The sequence below is a fragment of the Anarhichas minor genome, unplaced genomic scaffold, assembly GCF_050575085.1.
Source record: "Anarhichas minor isolate MPS153535 unplaced genomic scaffold, ASM5057508v1 ptg000007l, whole genome shotgun sequence".
NCBI lineage: Eukaryota > Metazoa > Chordata > Actinopteri > Perciformes > Anarhichadidae > Anarhichas > Anarhichas minor.
The window spans coordinates 19638085-19656908 of NW_027466453.1; the positions used below are offsets into that span (position 1 = coordinate 19638085).

General features: G+C 39.9%; 1 protein-coding gene across 1 annotated transcript; it reads left to right on the forward strand.

Annotated features, from left to right (window-relative positions):
• Positions 1-1224: 1224 nt before the first annotated feature.
• slc2a6 (solute carrier family 2 member 6) lies at positions 1225-6085 on the forward strand. The gene is made up of 8 exons (XM_076081467.1): positions 1225-1278; positions 2074-2345; positions 2677-2773; positions 2970-3069; positions 3360-3553; positions 3691-3866; positions 4036-4334; positions 5200-6085. Exons 1-8 carry the CDS (start codon positions 1225-1227, stop codon positions 5526-5528), a joined length of 1521 nt encoding a protein of 506 aa, XP_075937582.1. The 3' UTR covers positions 5529-6085.
• Positions 6086-18824: the final 12739 nt, after the last annotated feature.

The following is an 18824-nucleotide window of genomic DNA, read 5'->3' on the forward strand; positions in this document are numbered from 1 at the left end:
TTCTTCTTTTTCTCTGACCAGGTCAATCTAGGAATGACACCGGTTATCTCTTTCCTTCCGCTTTATGTTCATGACCTGGTTGCAACACTTTGGCTTCATTTACACTGGACTAAAAATCCACAAAATTGGCTCCAACAATCTGACCAATATTTTGTTTAAAAAACAATGCACTTGAATCTGTCAACAGCTCATGTTTTGATTTAGTATTCTGTTTTCATTCCACACATGTGTAATAATTCAGTAGTTTTTTAGTTTCACTGAGTTAAATATTTTAAACAATTTTTGTCCTGATCATAACTACAAAATATTTCCTAATTTTAAGTATTTTAACCCTTTAAATGACAGTTTGTTTACATAATGTAACTGATGTATTAATGAAAAGACCCTACAAAAATGTAATTATTTTCTGTATACTAAATGCAAGGGGTTTACATTCACATTTGCTCCATAGTAAAGCAGCAATGCCCGTAGTGGAAACCAGGAAAATATGAAGTATTTGCCCCAAATAGCAAACATGAATCTGGTGAAAAATAGTAAAAAATAGAATTTTGAAGCCAGGGCTGTAAATGTTTGAAATCCTGATGTGATAAAATAAATTGTTCTGAGCTGTAGCTGAGCTGAGCTGTAGTGGCTGTGGGATTTAAAATAGTGTTTTTAATGGGATTCAATGGGGGCATTTCTGCCCCGGAAGCCGAGGTTGAACCCTTGCCGAAATGCATATCAAATGCTTTAACACAGCAAAAATTATTGCAAAATTCTAAATTAAAAAGCCAAAGGGTAAAAAAATGTATTTAAAATTATTATTTTAAATAAATAATCTTTTATTTAAAACAATAAAAAAAAAAAAAAGTTACAACAGTAACTGAGGGCAGCTTGTTCAAAATGTTCAAAAATTCCAGTTTGATGTCACTTGTGAAAGACCAGTGTCGACAGTTTTCACTTTCTTTTTGACTGGTTATGTGTTAGACTCCTCCTTGTTTCAGTCTGTCAGCCTGGAAAACCTGCAGCACATGCAGGTTCATACAGATAGATATTACTGTTTATTAAACAAAACAGTCTTTTTATTTAACCGGTTTGTTTCATTTTCATTTTTAATCTGGTAGTGTTTTTAGAGGACAAGATTTCTTTTTGGTGATATTTCATCCCTGTGTGAGGAGAACAAACTGATCCTGAAACAGATCGATAAAGGCTCCTCTGTGGGTCACGTCAGGCTCCTCTGCAGACATGAAAGAAGAGACTCCACTGCTGAACAGAAGACCAACGTCGACTGAATCCAAGGTTGGAAACATTTCACTTACTTTAATGGCTCTTAAAATCTCATCAACAGTGCATAGATTTAATCTATGATTGATTTAATATGAACAGAAAAGATAAATTCTCACTGTAAGTATTACAGTCTGACTAGTTTCACAATGATATTTGAGTGTGTAGGTCAGCCTTCATTTGATTCTTGGATTAGTCGATTGCAAGTTAGAGGAAACGTGATTTATTTCAAGCCTAAAAAGAAAGTTTGAAACAGAGTAAAAAAGAGCCATGCTGTGATTGGCTCGTACTCTCTCTACTTTCTCAGCTGACTACTAGTTATCATAAATATAAAACACAGCTCCTTCCATTAAAGTTGTGCTATGCAGTTAAACATTTGACACAATTCACTAAAGTTCAACTAAAGGTTTCGCTAGCAGCATCTTAAAGTATTGGCATGTTGCAAAAAGCCAGTTGGATTTGTTGAGCTAGCAAGCTAGCTGGCTTTGTTAAGATCGAGTTGGTACAAAATGAAATGTCAATGTAACACTAAGCAATTAGTAAACTAAGTTTTCCCCGCTTGTTTCACCGAAATCACAAATTATGGTCAAAAGTATTTGAAAGAATTTGACAAACTCAGTTATTCAGAAAATAACATGTATTTTTATTTTAAAACATATGCATTTTTTAGTGGAAGCTGTGAGAGCCTAAACGTCTCTTTAACTTGAACACACTGACACTTTCAGTGTGCCTAGTTCAGCTCTGAAACATAGAATCTATATGTGTGCAGCTCATCCTCTGAGTTTTAGCTTCCACATCCTTCCACCCCAGATCAATAACTCCAAACTGTTCCTGGCCGTCTTCTCTGCCGTCCTGGGGAACTTCAGCTTCGGTTACTCCCTGGTCTACTCGTCCCCGGTCCTGCCACAGCTCGCGGGCCCCGATGCGGACCCTCGGCTCAGGATGGGCACGGAGCAGGCCGCCTGGTTCGGCTCCATCTACACGCTGGGCGCAGCGGCCGGCGGGCTCGGGGCCATGCTGCTCAACGACATGATTGGACGCAAGCTGAGCATCATGATGTCAGCGGTGCCGTCGACTATTGGGTCAGTCACAACATGCAGCTGTGGTGGAAAGTTCAAGCACTTCAATACAGTTTTGTTGTACACGTTTTGTACAGTTTGTATTAAGTGTTGTGTGTTAAGTATTTCAATGTTATGCTACTTTACTTTATTCTTCTACTCTTACTTTTTCCTCCACTGGATTTTATTTAAAGCTAGAGTAATTTGTTATTTTGTAAATGAAACAAAATGGCTGATTAGACCTTAATCTATGAAGCAATCGATCACTGACAATAGGTCAATGCTGTTGTATTAATAGATGATCGTGGTGTCTGTTTGTTTTAAAAACTCCCATCTGTATATATGTGTGTCTTAGATACATGCTGATGGGGGGGGCTGTCGACATAAGGATGCTCCTTGTGGGCCGTTTCCTCACAGGTGTTGCGGGGGGGATGACCGCAGCATCCATTCCTGTACGTTACAGACTTTAAGAAAACCTGTTTATGCAACTTTTCCTCTTGTTTTTGGTCCCAATTACCCGTTTTTTAAAATCAGAGTTTAATACGACAGTCCTGACAACAATCATGTAAATTGTCACGCTGTTTATTTGAGTGTTTTTTCATAATGCATCTGTTCATGTGACTGTATGTTTGTGTGTTTATGTCACAGGTTTACATCTCAGAGATCTCCCACAAAGCAGTGAGAGGAGCTTTGGGCTCCTGCCCTCAGATCACTGCTGTGTTTGGGGCGCTGGCGCTCTACGTCATGGGTAGGATGATACAAAACATCCTTGAAAATTCAGTGTAATCTTCAGTGGCCATCCACCTTGCCTTTCTGGGCATTTGCTGGCTTTGGTGTTTTTGTTATTCTGGTTGCTAAATGTAGATAACACATGTTGTGGTATTTTAAGTGATGAATGCAAATTGTTCAGCTGTCTTCAACTTCAACCGCAAACATTTCCTGTTTGGCTTTCTCAACAATCACAGAGGCAAAAATCTATCATAGACCAGAATGTATACGTGCTATCGTGATCTGAACATCTCATATGACGACGTTCAGGTCCGATGGTGCCGTGGCGGTGGCTGGCAGTAGCGGGGGAGGTGCCAGCTGTGTTGATGGTTGTGCTGCTGGCGTTCATGCCCAGCTCCCCCAGGAGGCTCCTCGCTCTGGGCAGAGAGCAGCAGGCTGAGAGGGCCCTCCGCTGGCTGAGGGGGAAACACTACGACACGCACATCGAGCTCAGCGCCATACAGGTGGGAGACACACGGTCATAAAGGTGCTAACATCATACTCACACATTGACTTCAGTTGTGTACATGCTAAAGTTAAAGAACTATTCCATTTGAGTTTTATTTAAATGAATGTTTATCTGTTTTTCTGCACAATGCAGCACAGCATCAACACGCAGGGTAAAGTCACATGGTCGCAGCTGGCCACACCCATCTTCTACAAACCAATCCTCATCTCAGTGGTGATGCGTTTCCTGCAGCAGATGACGGGCATCACGCCCATCCTGGTCTTCCTGGAGACCATCTTCTCCAAAAGCACCATCTCCCTGCCTCCCAGGTTGGACATCTATTCTATTTATTATCAGTCTGTTTAGTCATCTTCTGTTGGTATTCCCTCTTGTTTTTATCTTCATTTCTCATGCAAATGTTGCTGTTTGCATTGATTGTCTGTTTGATTCAATCCCAGGATGCTCTTTTCTGCCCTTTTCTTCTTCTGTGTTTCTCAGTTATGCCGCTTCCATTGTGGGTGCGGTCCGCCTCTTTTCCGTTGCTGTGGCAGCCAGTTTAATGGACAAGGCGGGACGCAAAGCCCTGCTGTACACGTCGAGTCTGCTGATGTTCCTGTCCTCTCTGACTCTGACCATGATCTCCCACACCTCAGTTTTCCCTCCAGGCCCCGCCCCTCCTAATCTCACCATGAGTTTGGACTACAGCTCCCACAATGCCATTGGAAACACTTTGGATGCCGGCCCCCCAACTGCAGCAGGTCTCATCCCTCTCATCAGCACCATGGTGTTCATATTTGGTGAGTGTTATGTATGAAAATCCACGCTTCACCTAATCTTTGGTGGCTGCAATGTCGCTCATCGTTTGGACATGAAATTTGCTTCAGATATTTAAGACTCCGAGAGGATGAAGTGTAATTTCCCATGCCTTTTCATCTCTTGCAACCATCAGGTGAAAGTTTCTTTGGTTTATGACCTATAAAACTATGACATTACAATCAGCGTCAGCAGACCATAGCTTTCTAACACGCTCAGCATGTTAGCATGCTAACAATAGCATTTAGCTCAAAGCATCGCTGTGCCTAAGCAGCCTCACAGAGGCTGTAGACACGTTAAAATTCATACTGCTCAGGTAGAAGCAAACTAGCACCTGCAAACAAACATCATATGGATACATACAGTAGATACTTGTTTGCTGGGCAAAGATTTGATTACGTGTCAGGCTTGTATTTATCTAAGAAAGCACGTGCTGTTTGCTAGAAAATCACCTTTTGTCTTGTTCCAACAAGTTAAGACATGTCATGTCATGTCCTCAGGTCATTTTGTTACACTTTGTTCTCGAAGCAACACCCATCTACTCAAACGACTACACAATTGCTTCTTGGGTCATTAAGTTAAATTGGTTCCAATTATGTTGTCACGCGTTACATATTTGGGAAAACGTTTCAAACGTCCCAGCGTGGTCATGTGACGCTACTGAGATTAAAGATTCTCACCTGAGAACTTCATCGTTTTAGTACCTTTTTTAGGGTTAATTAAGCGAATAAAGTCTGATAAACCTTTCAACGCAGAGTGACCTTAACAAACGCTTTTCTACAACGACATCATCACCCGCTTTTCATTTGACCTGACTGGTTTGTCACCGCGTTGTTGCTTGTCTCCTAGGATACGCCCTGGGATGGGGCCCAATCACGTGGCTGCTGATGTCAGAGGTGTTGCCGCTGGTTGCCAGGGGCGTGGCCTCGGGTCTGTGCGTGACTGTCAGCTGGCTGACGGCCTTCATGATCACGCACGCCTTCACGCACCTGGTGGACAGGTACGGCCTGTACGTGCCCTACCTGTGTTTCACGGTGGTGTGTGTGCTCTGTCTGCTGTTCACCGCCGTGTGCATCCCAGAGACTCGCGGACGCTCACTGGAAGAGATCGAGAACTATTTCAGGACGGGGCGAACGTTCACCATCAACAGGAGTCAGTCCATCGCACAGTCAAACTGAAGATCCCTTTGATCAAAAAGGAGTTACTGCCACGATATACCTCTGAAACAAGGCTACTGCACAGTGTTTATTTTTTATAAATATGTAATAATCAATATTAAAGGTCTACGGTGTATGTACAGCAATCTGAGGACAGGACAACTAGAATAATGACTGACTCACAGAAGGACCACTGATTGTAAAAAGCAATTAACAATAGGTCAAGAAGTAGGTAATAATCATGTCACAGTACTGAAGTAGCACCAAACAACTATTTCCTGTGTGAAGATATAGCGGAGTAATGTCTACCTGAGTAGAGAATGATACAATACTAACACACAATGTAACAGCACATTTTATCTTTAAATACATCACAATATTTAATTTTACATTTACTGACAATGCTATATATTGTTTTTGTCCATGTTGTATTCATACATTTAACAGTAAAATATACACTTGAGTGCTGACATTTCACAAGTTACTGTGTTTGTACTGAAAACTATCACGGACAGTCTCTCTGTGTCAGGTTGGTTATTGGATTGATTGACTTCAAAACATCTGCTAGAAAATACACAATACATGCAATATATAAAGCAAGTAAACAATAAATGTACTTTAAATGTTTATTAATCTTATCAGCTGTCTGGGGGGGGGGGGGGGGGGAAACTGGTTCATCATCTCCTCTGTGCCAAAAAACAAGAGGAGAGGAAATGATGTCGACAACACACACTGGTGGCTGAGCAGGCCAGGTCACATGCCACAGTGCTCTCTCATTGAGTCTGACTCACAGCCTCCTCATCCTCCTCGTTCTCTGGTAGCAGCACTCTTCTTCATGTGGCTAAATCACAGCAGTACTGTCGATTTCTGTCACAGTACTGAAGTAGACACAATAATATACAAATACTAGTGCATAATATACCAATTTAAAGGAGTGAGTGTGACCATTTATACAATCAGTTTTGTGTTAACAATGAAATGTATATTACAGTATGTGAACCTGTAGGTATGTGTGTTGAAAGCTGCCTTGCTATCACACTAAATCTCTTAACCAAGGTAGAACAAATAACAAAACATCTAAACAGTATTTTAGTAAATAACGTAAAGAATGAAAGTAGATTAAAATAACACATAGTTAGAAATACTGATGGATAATATTATTGTCTCTAACACAGCCTGAAAAAACGTATAAACTAAATAAAGTAAGACTGTGTACTTGCACATAAATATTAGATACCTTCCTCCAGACTCTCCAAGGTACGATCTACTACAGGAGGTGGACAAAATAACAGGAACATCTGACAGTGTAATGAGTTCACATAATACTACTTCTGTTTATTCTGTACACTGTTTGATTAAGTTTTGTCAAGTAAAGGAGGAGACAACACAGGGTTCTGTGTGTGTGTGTGTGTGTGTGTGTGTGTGTGTGACTTTGATCTCTTTAGCCGTACCTTACTGAAGCAGTGTGGACATTGATGAAAGGCAAAAGAAAAGCTTTAGTACGACATAGGTGCAGGACTGTTTGGTTTGTAAAACCATTGTGCTCTTACACAAGGGGCTACATACAATCTAATATAGCCTGCACAACGTATAGCAACGGCAATTGAGCACAAAAAAAACCTTGTGTGAAGCAATAGTTAAAGGGATGTGACGTTTTATAACTGAACTTGGATGTGTGTTCTGTTAGTACTGCTGCACCGTCACCTCTGTGTCCAGATAAATATCAAATAATAATAATAAACATAATTTATTGACTCCCAAAAAGTCCTTTTCTGAGCATTTATCTGCAGGTACTCATTCAATGCAATTGTCTTGGTAGAAGTTAGTTTTTCTAAAATCTGTTTCCTGTAGAGATGCAATTTTCTTTGCAGATTTCCAATTTTTCAAAAGTCTGATCTGCCAATTCCGATTTTGTTCCTGATTCTGATTTTCTTTTGAAGAACTATAATTTCAACCGTCCAGAAGTCACTTCTAAATGTAATCTTTTTACTTTGTTATTGTCATTTTTAGTGGTTATTTGCATAAAAAAAACACAATGAAATGATTCAGAAATTAATGATTTTTATTTTTAGTTAAATACTTGTTTGGTAAAAGTTTAAGTCATCGACATTTCCCTCTTGAATATCTATTTTATATTGCTGTGAAAACATCTCCTTCAAACAACTGTATTTATTCAAGCTTCTCATCACAAACTAATTTGTAAAAGATTACATTTGAATACATCATGTTAGTGTTATAATTTACCTTCCAAATACAAATTCTTACTGAGTAAAGCTTGAACGCATCATAATCAAGTCAGTGGAGCCTCCGTTAACGTTAGCCGTTAGCTCCGTAATGAGAAGAACTCTGCTAGAGAGAGACTGTGATTAATATGAGCAGCATTATGGGAATAAATTACAAAATAATAAGAGTCTGATCCTCCACAGCCTATTTTGGACTTGAAGCTGTGAAAAATTGTGAGCTTTATGTTCTTAACTCACGCTGAAGAACTTCCACATTAACTACGTGTTGTGTGTGACGTTAATGTAAAACGGAGTGGTCTCGATCGGCAGCCAATCCATTAGTGCATCTCTAGTTTCCAGCTAAACAAGCTAGCCACTATATTAGCACTCTGGAGCTAAGCTACGGGCGTGGCTTAGCTGTGCGCGAAACAACTGTTAGTTCTAAAAAAACAAAATGGCGGCTCCTAACGCGGTTAGCATAGATGCTACAGTAGCATCTGTTCCATCTGAACTGGAGAGTATTTCTTTATTGAGAGAAGAGCAAGAGCCTGGTGGGATGTTGTGTATTTGACTCTTTTCACTTTTAATCTCTGTAAAACTACTAGATTACAACAAGAACAACAAAACAAACCTTTTATGAGACAAAACGTTATTCTTTTGGCACTCTGCGGAGCTTGTCCTTAACGTCTGGTAACCTTTAATGAGCTCGTTAAACAGGAAACATTCCTGGAATAAATACTTAAAATAATACTTCATCAATCATAAACACACCGTACCTGCTGCTAAAAGGTATGTTGCATTGGTAGGTATGCAGCTCGTAAGGTGTTTGGCCTGTGTGTGTGTGTGTGTGTGTGTGTGTGTGTGTGTGTGTGTGTGTCTATGCATTCAAAATAAACAAGTCAAACTATGTTGTTGTCTGTTGTCCACATCAAAGGGTAAGACAACTAAAAGATAAACAGGTGAACAGACAGACAGACAGACAGAGAAGCAGGTAGATTCAGACATCGGTGACTCTCACAGCTGTTCGCTCAGTATCTTTATACCTGCTGAGTCAGAGGCTATTATTATCTTTCTGATTATACCTCCCTCCTCCCTCCTCCCTCCCTTCCTTCCATAATCAATGCTCGTCTCCCTCTCTCCTTCCTCTCTCCTCCCTCTCTCCATCACTCCCTCCTCCTCCGCCTCACTGCTGCTTCATGATCTTTTTACCATAATATTAAAATGTGTTGATATGAGAGCGTCTTTGCACATTGGTCACCCTGAATATACGTTTATGACTTTTATTTGTAGTTTTGTTTCACCAAAGATAAAATTCTCTAAAGCTACTCATCATTTTATGACGACTATTGATTTGTTCTCAGTCGACGAAGATTTATTTTGATGATTAGTCGTTTTTTATGCTTTTTTCATGCTGAGCACATCTCTGGTAAACACGATATTCAAACTGGTGCTTTTCTGTGGTTCTTTGTGGATAAACTCAGTTTTACAGATCTGTCGATTAAATCAACTAATCGTATGAGAGTTAATCGAATAAGAAGTTCTTTGGTCGAGGACGTCCAACACTGTCATACCGAAAACATGTTCCTCAAATCGAGCAATCTGATTGGTTTATAGCTGTGAAATAATAACCACATACCACGGCTATGAATTTCTTTGCACTTTCAGTATCACTCCGCGTCTGAGAGAAGAAAAAGTAGACTAATGTGCTGTCATGGTTGTTTAGGGGATCACTTTTGCTAACCAAAGGAAAAGCTTGTGACAGAGTTAGCTGCTGAAACGTGCAACACAATGGAAACATTTAACTTCTATGGAGGAGTGGATTGAGCAGAAAAAAATCCACCTGCTAAACGACATGCAGCTCTACATAAAGAGGAGTGAAACCTCTCTCCAGCGCTCATGGAAACCAAAACTCTGGGATGGTAGAACGTGGGGCGACGTCCTCACCGCGCCAAGAAAATAAACCTCCACCTAACAAAAAAAAGGCAAACCTACAAGCAGCTAATAAAGTCATCCTACAATAAATGGCAACATACAAATAACATAAATAAAGAGCCAAACAATAAAAATCAATATAATTGCATATTGTTATGCGGATGATACCAAACTCTACGAGTGAAGTAAACCAGATTATATTATTGTTCAATCTTGTTCAACTGTTTTTGGCATCAGAAATCTTTGATTTCATGGCTCCACGAGCTCAGCAGTCAGTTAGCATCTTAACTTTAGCAAACACTGAGCAACTAAGAGAAACACAATTTCTATTTAGTCACATTTTCTCCACCATAAATAAATTAAAATACTTTATTTGTTCCCCTGCTTGCTTATTCACTTGATAAAATGAGCCATGACTGAACTACAGGTTGTTTTAGGACAGTAAGAAAGAAAGGAATAGCTTCATTGATAACCCATCAGGCTCCCCGGGGTTGTGCTCCAAGCTTCATACTACATTTTTGAAATACCTTTTAAATCAGAGGGTGGCTTCGGGGCCTCAGGCAACATTTCTTCTGAGATAAAATGCTAAAATTGATGAATACCTTGAATAGTTATAATAGAATAATGGATGAAGAGGTATTGCCGTCCCAACCTGAGGCGTCGTCTCAGAAGTTTCAATTCCTCCTCAGGAGAAAACACTGTTAGCTCAGTCAGCACTGCTGCCGTTGTTTAAACTGTTTTAACACCGTTAGCTGCAAGCCGTTGCCATGTTGAGAGCCACAGGGAGGCAATCCCTCAATCATAGATATGCTCTGAATTTTGAATTTAGCAACTCTAAACAGGTCTCTTTTTTTGCAGTTTTCGTACTGATAACAATTTTATTTCTATCCCATTACAAGTATAATTTCAATTTAATTATATTTGACCTATTGTTGGTACTGGTCTCGCTTTACTTATGGTTTCAAAAGTAAAAAATGTAATTCTGCATGTCTTCTCTTTTAAACAAATAATTGGGTATGAAAAGTGTATGAATCTATGAACATAAGTATCAGCATTAACGTGTCACAGCTATCATGTCCCAGTTTATACAAAACTTCATTACACACACACACGTCTCAGTCTTTCTACGAAATGTTGAACTCTGTAGGGATTGGTCTAATCTCTGGAATGTTGCTCATCAGGCCCATCGAAACACACAAACACACACAAACACACACGCTCACATCACCTCACCCAGTTGACATCATGAGCGGAGGAAACACCCAACACTCTCACCCACACACTCTCTCAAACACAAACACACACATCTTGACTACTCTAGATTCTCCAACTGAGGTGTTTTGGGGCTGAAGGAAAATTGGGAAAGACAATGGATCATTGGATCATTGGATCATTGGATCATTATTATTAAAGAAAGAATGAAAACCCTCGTGTTTTTGAACGTGCACTCATGCAGCATTAGTCTGTAATGATAAAAGGTCAGTCAGGTTGATGCAGTCTAACTTTAGAAACAGACTCAGGGCTGAAATAGATTGATTCCCCACAGATTATGAAAATCATAATTCATTACAATTATTTTCCAGCCTCCCTCTACATACATGTGAAGGTGTGTTTAGGCAAGGCCCTCAACCTGAAGCTGTACTCTGTCACCCAGTGACCAACAGTAGAAAAATGTGGTTCAACTGGCCTGCTCCCAGCTGACTGAGGGAAAATGCAAACCTGGCCCGACATTGTTTGAGCTGAAATTTAATGACGTTAACAAAAATAAAAAGAACCTCAGGCAGGTCTGATTATTCCAAATAAACCTAAACGTGTCATGTTCTCTGCAAAAAGGCAACCACAAGCCGTATTTGGCTTGTGGTTGTGGCGATTGTGGCTAAGTGGATAGCAGGGCCGTCTTGCAATCAGAGGGTTGGCGGTTCGAACTCCGGCTCCGCTAGTCGCATGTTGATGTGTCCTTGAGCAAGACACTTAACCCCAAAATTGCTCCCGTAGCTGTACCTACGGTGTAGAAATGTGATAGACTCTGAATTGTAAGTCGCTTTGGATAAAAGCATCTGCTAAATGACTGTAATGTAATGTATTTTGGCATCAATCATTGCATTGTGTGTGGTTTAAATAGCCAAACCTCTCAACACTGAATCATTCACCACCTCCTTGTCTCGCTGTCTATCATCGGCAAACAATGTCGAGGGATTGGTTGGATTTTCACATACTGTACGTCTTTTGTGTGGCCATGTGTTTCTGACTCACTTCTATAATGTTTGTTTGCAGCACCATCATAAAGAAAAGTTTGAAAAGAGCATCATTCAGTTTTCATTTAAAGGACCATTAACCTTTAAGGAATTCTTTCATATTTTGGGAAATACACAAGCTTTTTAATGGAGAGCTACTGTTTATGAGGAGAGAGATATCCATCTAGATCCATCCCCTAGTAGAGTGCAGAGGCAGACAGGTTGTGGAGTTGAATGTGTATATATATGTATATATATATATAAGTCTGCTCACTCATTGATATTTTTCTGATCATGGCTCCGAAATATTAGTAGAGTAACTGTGCTATGTATCGATAAAGCCGTGGTGCTGTCCGTGGTGCTGAAGTAGCAGACGGATTTGTAAATGCGACTAAAACAGTCGGCGGGTAGCTAGTCGCGGCTAAACGCTACCACTGTAAAAACTGAACAAATCACTTACTGGCCACGCTATTTCTTGTCTGGGACCATTTCATTCCTAAAAAAACTGCTTTTGTACGGATTAAACAAACAACAAACTGTATATATTGTGTTAATTATTGCGTTTTAGAGGTGCATGTAGGAGGACTAGCTGTTTCTCACTGTTTCCAGTCTTTATGCTAAGCTTAGCTAACCTGTTGCTATCCTTATATTTAATGAACAGATGAGATTTGTATCAATCTTCTAATATAATTATCTGCAAGAAGGCGAATAAGCATATACATTTTTCTTGAAACAAAAAAGAGAAATTTAGTTGCATGATCAGAGTATGACACAGGCTTCACTTTTTTGTGCTGTATACAGCACAGACTGTTGCGTAATTCTTTACAAAATCACGCATAACAGCTCAAGTCTTTGTAGACGGAGGCTCTGGGACAAAATCTGTGTGTTTGGTTGAATGTGTTTCTGTTCTGGAAGTTGGAAGGAAGAAGTTCTGGCAACCTTTGCCCTAACATCACCAAACCCAGGACTCCAGCCTAAGGCTTAACCTGGGCTTTTCATACACTACATGCATACAGATGTGTGTGGTAATGTTCAGATTCCTCACATTCTTGACATTTTTGTGGGGCAAATTGTAAAACAATGTAACTGTATGTTCACACAACTCAAACGTTGTTGCCGTCACATTCCAGGTCAGAAACTATGATCGCTTGAAGTCTGTGTGTCAGGTAGAACAGTCTGCTGAATACAAAGCAGCAGGAGGGAAACTGGTTATTCTCACTAGAGAGTGACACAATCACACACACACACACACACACACACATACACCCTCAATAATATCCCAGGAACAGAGAGCACGAGAAGACGACCAGTTCAGCATTTCAAAGTTACACCTAAACCACTGAGTGACTCATTAGTGCAGCACATTCAGTCTTTGTCAGTGAGGGTGGGGCAGTGGGCGTGTCCGGGAAGGGGCTTGTAGAGGTACAGGTGAGACAGGTGGACGTACCCGCTACAATCAGTCTGGACTCATCAGCAGCAGCTGACACACATCTCTGCTTATAGACTGCAAAACCCCACAGAGGTAAGACCAGATAATATGGGATGTACGGAAAAGAGGACTTGATTGAACAGATTCAGATCTGGTGTTTCTTGAGTTTACATTAAATGCTCAGGAAGGAAAGGATTGGTAGTTATTAGAAAGATATAGAGAAAAACAGAACAGAATATTCATCTTGAGCTTTAAATCTCACATTAAATTACTGTTAATGAATCTGTTGTGACCTTAATCTGGTTCTATGGGTTCTAACTCAGCTTGCAGGAACATTTCCAGACAGGAAGTCATTTTAATTTGAATGCTTATTCTTTTTTCCACTTTTGTTGTGGTTTGCCTCCTCTTGTCCTCGTGTTATTCTTTTGTATTTGTTTGGTATGTGAGCAGGACATACATGGGTGTAGCCCGGAGGACATGCAGCTCTTGTTCAGTGGCTTAGAAAGAAAGTAAATGAGCCACTCAGCTGAACTACTATTAGGATCTATCTATCTATCTATCTATCTATCTATCTATCTATATCTATATATATATATATATATATATATATATATATATATAATCTATTCATTCCTGCTGCAGACAGTAACACTGTACTTTTTATAAGACAGAGGGACTTCAGTAGAATCGTGTCACAAACACTAACAGGGATTTTAGATGTTACTGTAACTGATATATATACGTATGTATATATATATATATATATATATATGTAAGCTTGATAAACAGTCCTGTATTGTGAGTTGAACCGTGTGTTTTGGGGTCAAATCAGAACAAGGGTCAGACTATAAATCTGAGACTCGACTTCGATTGAACTCTGGAGCTCTGAATGAGTTAAACTTAATCTCCTACAGCTGTCTAAAGCTCCATGTCTTTCTCTGATGTGATTGATGGGTAATTGGCACTCCTTTGTGAGCTGATCATTTAAAAATGCTTCATAAGAGTACGAACACAGAGCGAGAGAGTCAGGTTTGACCAGCACAGATGTCACATACAGTCAGGCCACACCTTCGTCTCAGATGTGTCTCAGGGCGTTAACATGTCTGAATGAAAAGTCGTCCTGTTTAGCATCAGAAAGACAGAGTTTCACCCAATTCAACATCGCTGATCGGCTGTCTGGGAAGCTCATCCCCTTGCTTTGATTTTCTTTTACGTTTTTTTTTTTTTTTGTTTGTTACCCAGGATGGATGGGGGGTTTTGCTTCATTACTTTTCTCGATCGGTCGCACCCAATTCAGACACCTGCCTCCATAGAAAGCCCCCACCGCAGGAGCTGACGTCACGTGGCCGCGTCCTCTCTCTCACAGACGATGTATTGTTTGATCGGCATACTGTAACATTCCCCCTTTGTGACTTTAAAGTATCTCTGCAATGTGGCAGATGGATTTTTCAGAAGCCGCACCCAGTCGTGCTTATAGACTGCAAAACCCCACAGAGGTAAGACCAGATAATATGGGATGTACGGAAAAGAGGACTTGATTGAACAGATTCAGATCTGGTGTTTCTTGAGTTTACATTAAATGCTCAGGAAGGAAAGGATTGGTAGTTATTAGAAAGATATAGAGAAAAACAGAACAGAATATTCATCTTGAGCTTTAAATCTCACATTAAATTACTGTTAATGAATCTGTTGTGACCTTAATCTGGTTCTATGGGTTCTAACTCAGCTTGCAGGAACATTTCCAGACAGGAAGTCATTTTAATTTGAATGATTATTCTTTTTTCCACTTTTGTTGTGGTTTGCCTCCTCTTGTCCTCGTGTTACTCTTTTGTATTTGTTTGGTATGTGAGCAGGACATACATGGGTGTAGCCCGGAGGACATGCAGCTCTTGTTCAGTGGCTTAGAAAGAAAGTAAATGAGCCACTCAGCTGAACTACTATTAGGATCTATCTATCTATCTATCTATCTATATCTATATATATATATATATATATATATATAAATATATAATCTATTCATTCCTGCTGCAGACAGTAACACTGTACTTTTTATAAGACAGAGGGACTTCAGTAGAATCGTGTCACAAACACTAACAGGGATTTTAGATGTTACTGTAACTGATATATATACGTATGTATATATATATATATGTAAGCTTGATAAACAGTCCTGTATTGTGAGTTGAACCGTGTGTTTTGGGGTCAAACCAGAACAAGGGTCAGACTGTAAATCTGAGACTCGACTTCGATTGAACTCTGGAGCTCTGAATGAGTTAAACTTAATCTCCTACAGCTGTCTAAAGCTCCATGTCTTTCTCTGAAGTGATTGATGGGTAATTGGCACTCCTTTGTGAGCTGATCATTTAAAAATGCTTCATAAGAGTACGAACACAGAGAGAGAGAGTCAGGTTTGACCAGCACAGATGTCACATACAGTCAGGCCACACCTTCGTCTCAGATGTGTCTCAGAGCGTTAACATGTCTGAATGAAAAGTCGTCCTGTTTAGCATCAGAAAGATAGAGTTTCACCCAATTCAACATCGCTGATCGGCTGTCTGGGAAGCTCATCCCCTTGCTTTGATTTTCTTTTACGTTTTTTTTTTTTTTGTTTGTTACCCAGGATGGATGGGGGGGGGTTTTGCTTCATTACTTTTCTCGATCGGTCGCACCCAATTCAGACACCTGCCTCCATAGAAAGCCCCCACCGCAGGAGCTGACGTCACGTGGCCGCGTCCTCTCTCTCACAGACGATGTATTGTTTGATCGGCATACTGTAACATTCCCCCTTTGTGACTTTAAAGTATCTCTGCAATGTGGCAGATGGATTTTTCAGAAGCCGCACCCAGTCGTGTCCGCCTCCATCAGCAGCCTTCTGTTGCCTCTGAGGACAGAAACACCAGCACAGCGGTCCTACTTATTACATTCAGCTCTCTGTTTCACATCAGTTTCATGGTGATAGAAGCAATGTTGTGACTGACTTTACACTATTTTACTATCATACTTTTTTAAAGTCTCTTTTTCTCAAAGGATCTTGAATGCATCATGACTGCTGCAGTCACTCTGCAGGGCTTCTCTTTGCATAATTATCTTCTCACTCATTGAGATAGAAAACATGTCAAACCATCATAAAAACATAGGAGTCTCTGAGGCTGCTGGAAACCAACTATTTCCTTGTCCATCATGAAACCAACACACCCAAACGTTCCAATTAATGTTGCTTGTAGAACAATGGACCGCAGCCAAAGAGTCAAAGAGCAACTCAGCCAGTTATTCGAGACCAGTTCTTCCACCATGACAAACCGCTTTTACCAAAGCTCCTTCATCAAAACAGATCTAGAGAATCGGGCTGGAAGGTATAAGTTGTGGAGATTCATTCAAATTGACTTCTTTGAGGGATGTCCCTAATTTCCGTGTGTATTGAGTCATCACTTTTTAAAAGAAAGCTGTCAACACAGTGTCAGGTTGTTGTTGTTTTTCCCCCAGATGAGCTCAATCAACAGATTTCAGATAGATTTGTGCACAGCAGCAGTGACACACCCTCGGTCTGTGACATACAGAGAAGCATGCAGCCCGGTCGCATTCCTGCACCAACATATGGATGTATACCGACCGGTGTGTGTGTGTGCGTGCGTGTGCGTGTGCGTGTGTGTGTGCGCGTGTGTGTGTGTGTGTGTGTGTGGGTCAGTCGGCAACATCCAGGTCTGAAAAGTGAAGCTACGGTAGAAGTGCCTTAAAACTGCATTCTCTCTAATGTCCATCAGGGGGCGACTCCTCTGGTTGTATAGAAGTCTATGAGAAAATGACTCGACTTCTCTCTTGATTTATTCCCTCAGTAAACATTGTAAACATGAGTTTATGGTCTCAGTCTCTAGTTTCAAGTCTTCTTCAATACAGCATGATGTTCATTTTGTAAAGTATGGTCCATTTAGAGTCAAACAGACCATAAAGCAGGGTGTGCTTTAGGGCGGGGCTACTTTGTGATTGACAGGTTGCTGCCATGACGTTGTCCATGATGGTGTGTGCTGTGTGTTTCCGTGTTAAAATAAATGCTAAGTCACGCTAGCGTGTGTTTTTATGTTTGTTTTTATGGAGTGTAGAGAGACTACGAGAAAAGGAGGACAAAAGACGAAGAGAGAAATGTAGAGAGGAAGAGTCGTGTCTATCTTTTAGCAGGTTTTTCTTGTGTGTCATCATTATATTAATCTGGTCACATGACTTTTTGTTTTTCTGCGGCCCTAAAAACCAGCAGAGCAGCAGTTTGATTGTGACCAACACAGGAACAGCCCGTTTAAGTGTGAAGCTATTGATCTGTTGAATACGTATACATCGTTAAATAATGAATTAACCAAATTACTTTCTCTTCAAAATCACAAAATTAAGTAACTTTCAAGCTCTAGTTAGAATGATAACAATATTTAAAGCATCAAGTCTTAAAGTTGTAATACTTCAGATTTGAATCAAACGAAACCCTGTTTTTAAAGTATCTGTGTTTTGCAGTTTTTCAGCAATAGCCACTGACCTTATGTGGCTCTATATTGTGCTTTTTTATTGTAAGTGGCGGAGTCCGCCACTTACAATAATGAGTAATGATACACAAGGATTCACAGGAAACAATGCAGCATGAATATAAACCATATTAAATGGTGTCAGTCGGTTTTCCCTCCACTGTTTCTTTTGACACACAATGCTTATACGAATATACTATATATTACAGACAGTATTACAATATTACAATCAGATGATACATCATCATCTAAATATTACAAATAAACTGACCAAGAGGCAACAAAAAGCGACCACGCTTGTCAGCCATGACTCTCGGGCTGGGCGGTAATTCAATATGATGATTTATCGTCTTTCATTGGAATCATATCGGGATGAAATCATATTTTCATGTTAACGTGATACACAATTAAGTCCTCTTAATTGATAATAAGGATTACACTAACTCACATTTCTCAGAAAATTGAATTGAAGTCAGTTTATGGGAATATCAGAGTGTAGTTAAAGACAAACAATTGTCTTAATCTGATGATACCTGTATAGCTGGGACTCTTTTATACTTTTTCTCTACGATTTCACTTGAAACTTGTTATGTTCAGTAGTACTACAGTTCTTATTAGAATTAAAAAATACTTTTCATTTGTCAAGTATTCAGCTCACACAGGAGTAAACAACAATATGCTTTACCATGTGGTTATTTCATATAGAGAATTTCTTTATTGAATTACCAGAAAACATGTCATATCGTGACGTATATTGTTATCGAGATGAGCATGAACTCTGAGTCGACATAAATATGTCAGAGATATTATTGACAGATATTTTCTGACTTTGGGTCCATCCGGTGGCAGAAGGCAGCATCACATTTGTCCCATGACGAGATAATATTAATATAAGTAATATTACAGTACTGATAAAGATCTTAGTGAAGTACTTCTTCACTGCTGATGAAGAGGAGCACCGTTTGTAACAGTATTTTTATATCTATGCTCTTTCT